This window comes from Magallana gigas, chromosome 9 (assembly GCF_963853765.1).
Source record: "Magallana gigas chromosome 9, xbMagGiga1.1, whole genome shotgun sequence".
In the NCBI taxonomy this organism is placed as follows: Eukaryota; Metazoa; Mollusca; class Bivalvia; order Ostreida; family Ostreidae; genus Magallana; species Magallana gigas.
This window is the reverse complement of record NC_088861.1, coordinates 35,880,939-35,885,519: the sequence shown is the minus strand read 5'-3', so window position 1 is coordinate 35,885,519 and position 4,581 is coordinate 35,880,939. Positions and strand designations below refer to the sequence as shown.

Genomic DNA, 4,581 nt, shown 5'->3' with positions numbered 1-4,581 from the left:
TGCCTAACAATGGAGTAAACTTTTCATAATTTTGGTTTCATCATTAATTCTGGGTGATGCACTTGCATACCCAGCAGTTTGTAGTAGCGAAAAACCGTCAATGCATGCAAGTATAATTCATGAACAATATATAGTCTACTTTTTCATCGCCAATAAACGGAATTATGTTTTATAGTGTCTTGTATCTCGAAATAATTTTCATGTGTTGTCACTCGTAATAATGTGATACATATTATGGTGTCCCGATGGGGCCACTTCGACCTTCGCACGTTCGCCTAAAGAGGGAGCCCCCTCTCCCCTTTTACTGTGTGACATTATTGATATTGAATTTTCCGGGGGGGGGGGGGGGCGGAACACATCATCAAACACAGTAACATTCTAATTTCATTATGCGACACTCCTTGCTCATGTATGGATCTAGAGGGGGAGAGAGTGTCCGGATCCCGTCCCACCGGAAAATTTAATTTTAATAATCATATATAATATATAAAATCTCCAAACTATGTCTCGGACCCCCCCCCCCCTCGACAAATATTATTATAACCCGACAACCCCCCCCCCCCCCCCCCCTTGGAAAAAGTTATGGACCTGCACAGGCTGTAGAAAATAAATTCTAACAAGTTCATCTTTCGCCTTCCAATCTTCGCCGTCGCATCTTCGCACTTTCGCGCCTTCGCCGTTGCACCTACGCACTTTGGCCCTCGCAACTTCGCACTCTCGTTCTTCGCCCTATAGGCGAAAGTGAAAAGGTCGAAGTGGCCCCATCGGAACACCATTGATTCTATGTAATCGACCGAGACTTGCTGAAAGCAATCAAAAAAGATAAAAGTGCCAAGATGCGAAGGCGAAAGTGCAAAGTTGCGAAGGCGAAGTAACGATAGTAGTATCGCACCTTCGCCTTTGTAACTTCGCCATCGCATCTTCGCGCTTCGTCGTCGCATCTTCGCACTTTCGTTCCTTCGCCGTCGCTCCTTCGCACTTTTGTCTTCGCAACTTCACACTCTCGCATCTTTGCTCTAAAGCCGAAAATGCAAAGGTCTTAGTGGTCCTATCGGAACACCATAGATACACATAAATGTAATCGTTAAGATGACAATCATACGTCAGTATCTTGTTACATTTGTATTCGGAAGGATTCTTATTTACTAAGATATATCCCTTCTTTCACTTTTATTTGAATATGAGTTAATATTTATTTATTTCTGTTACTTTCTGTAAACTAGAGAAAAATTACAATATTGTAATATTTTCTGCGTAGAATAATGGCCGAGGGGGTCATTATTTTACGTCGAAAAATGACCCCCGGTCATTATTCTACGGGGGTCATTATTCTACGTTACACCGGCCCATTGGGTTTGTATACTATTTTTTAGCACATTTATTATGAATGAAAAAAAAGAGAAAAAGAACCTTGCATTAAGAGGTAAAACAATACATGTAAGTATAAATATACATAATATATACAAGCATAAAACCAACAATTGTTTTTGTCAGAGTATACACTATATCGTATTACGAATTTAACAGTTAATAATATGATACAATCAATATATTTTTTTTTTCAATAATGACTGCCTCCACTTAAAATATATTTGTAACCCGGCCAAGATAATTTGAAATAGGTACATCTAGTTCAGACAAAATCTGACATTTTAAGAATTTGATTCGATCCTATGTTTTGAAAAAGGTTCTTCTGAAATCAGTGTACAAAGAAAAGAATATCTATACTTATAAATTACTAGTAAGACATTTTGCAAATAAACAGCAAAATGCCTGCTCCAGAGAAACTGCTTACACCTTTAGTATTACAACACATATGATATGATGTTCGTATGGTATAATTGAATTTTAACTGATAATTATTATCAGTATTATTGTGAAATTATATTATTGTGAAATTATTGTGAAATCAAAAACCTACTTTCATTTTCGATAAAACAAGCCAGAAATAGCACAAATGAGAGTGACGTGGTGGACACGCTTTGACAGATCCAAATCAGGGGAAGTTTGGATCAAAATTAATTGAATTAAATAGAACTATTTAATGAGATTGACATAAGGGCAGAAAGTATATTCAGAGAGAAATACACTAATTTACTGGTTTGAAATAAATACAATATTTTTTTTCAGTCAGCTGAAACAAACACAAACATGTATATATTATCCATTTCAGTTTAGATCTTTTTATCTCTGCCCGCTCCTCTCAATATCCATTAATGTACCTAGTTTTTAAACCAATTTTAAGAAGTACTTTAAGGAAATATATATATATATATATATATATATATATATATATATATATATATATATATATATATATATATATATGTATAAAGTGCAAATCTTTAAAAATAAAGGGAGAAAATATTCAGTAGATGTAAACATATATCAAATATATAGTGTATAGTGTATACAGATATACATTTTTGTTTGCATGTACATATACTACTCATCTTTACACCTATTCTATAACATAATGCACACAAAATTGTTCACATATATGTGTACACGCAGTTTCACAAAAAAATCCCTCTATTAAACAAAATACTGAATTTTTTTAACCTTACCAGTTTCATGCTCGGCGACAAAAAGATTGTCACTGGAGTCTAAACATACACCCCATATATGTTGTAAATGACAGTTATCAATGAAGCGGAGGAACTGTCCATCCCGGTCTAAGATATAGATACAGTGCATATAATGTTCTGCTGTCAGGATCCGACTCTGGCTGTCCGTAGTGATACCAACCGGATTAAATGGTTTCTTGGTACGTGCAGTAGAGGAACAGCCAGTGTAGGTAAACCGGAATTTTCCCGCATGATCGACTACTACTACTGCACCTGCTTTATAGTCAGCTACACAGATATCTAGGTTTTTGTTCTCACTGATATATTTTGAGAGACCTGCAGATGAAAAGAGAGGTTGTTCTTTGTCGTTGTATTGAATACGTTGTGTCTCTGTGTTGCCAGAGTAGCGCACAACTTTTGCTTGTTTAAAATCATCACTGTACATTGCTACCAGGAAGTCACCAGAGAAAGTAGTACATACATTTTGAGGTCTCCAACCCCGTAGTCTGATCACTGTGACAGTCTCTATCTTTGTATTCTTTACAATGTTAATAGTTTTATTACTGCAATCGGTATATACTAGATCCCCGCTCTTTGTAACTGCTATATCCGATGGATGTTTCCCTGACTTGGTCTGGATTGACTTCACTAATTCCCCCTGAAGGTTGTAGAGCCTCATAATGTTGTCCTCAAACCCACTCATCCATATTTGATCATCACTTAGACAGGACACACTTGTTAACTTCTTAGAGCCTCCGTACTCGGTGTTTATATCTTTGATGATATGTGGTTCATCAATAAGGGGTCTCTCCGGGGTAGAGGCCTTAGCACCTTGAAAATCCATTGTATTGGCATGTTGTTCTGTTTTAATACATGTAGATGGAACAGACAGAGACCCAAAAAGTTGGTTTATCTGCTCTGCGTTGATATTCTGAGGGGTAAAACTTGGTAAAGCAATCGTGTGTTCAGGAGGCAATTTTCTGAATTCAGCATTTCTGGATTTGTAGGCAAAGACAATGCTGACATCATTGGAGATCAGCAATTTATTCAGATTCTCAATAATTTTTTTTATTTCAGAAAGGGTATGTTTGATTTTATTTGCTTTTTTTTCTAGTTCAACCACGGATTTGGATTTGTTTTCATAAAGTTCACGTTTCAGTTTTTCTAAATGCTTATCAATTTCTCTGTGCAAGTCGTCTCCTTGTTTGTTGATGACTGATAACAATGTATTAGCGTTTTCTTCTAGATTTTCTTTTAAAACTGGGATGTTTGAAGCAATCTTTTCATAATACGGACAAATAAACAGTGTTAATTCTTTCAAATCGTTATTCAAAACGTGTTTCTGAGTTTCAAGTGTTTTCAACACGTCAACAAAAACATGACCCCTATGCCTTTTAGAAGAAGTACAATGCACACAAATAGGAATGTCACATTGCTCACAGTAACGGTCACATATTTCTGTGGAATGTTTTTGACATTTAGTAATACATCCCCGAAACTCAAACAGCACCACATTGTGTTTAATTGAATCATCCAACAGATGATTTTTCTCACAGTCTCTACATAAATGAACTTCACAAATGTTACAGTGCAAAGGGGGTTTCGGAGTGTCACAGGAATGACACCTTACCACATCCTGGAGGCTGTACTCAGGGTCCATGGTCAAATAAGTCTACAATGCAAAAAAAAAAATTGAAGAATTGTTTGGAATACCGTATTTTCAGTATCACAATTAAATGGAAATTGAAGAAATTGCATTAAAAAAATAAAAATTAACAAGTCCCGAATTTGTGGTTTAAAAATATCACTTACATTTTAGTTAATCGTTCAGTAGTACAACATTACATATCTAAAAATAAAATATTTTTTGACCTCTTTGCAAAATATTCCTCACACCATGAGGTTCACTATATTTTTATCTGGTAATCAAATAGCACACACGTAATACGAGGATAACTACAGCATTTGTATAGCTATCAATGGATACATTTACTAGTTTTGTTTTTGTTTTTCG

The 4,581-nt window shown here is 35.6% G+C and overlaps 1 protein-coding gene across 1 annotated transcript; it reads right to left on the bottom strand.

Moving 5' to 3' along the window:
• Positions 1–2,126: 2,126 nt before the first annotated feature.
• Positions 2,127–4,227, bottom strand: LOC136271896 (E3 ubiquitin-protein ligase TRIM71-like). The gene is made up of 2 exons (XM_066072473.1): positions 2,568–4,227; positions 2,127–2,134 (listed from the first exon to the last, which is right to left on the bottom strand). Exons 1-2 carry the CDS (start codon positions 4,225–4,227, stop codon positions 2,127–2,129), a joined length of 1,668 nt encoding a protein of 555 aa, XP_065928545.1.
• Positions 4,228–4,581: the final 354 nt, after the last annotated feature.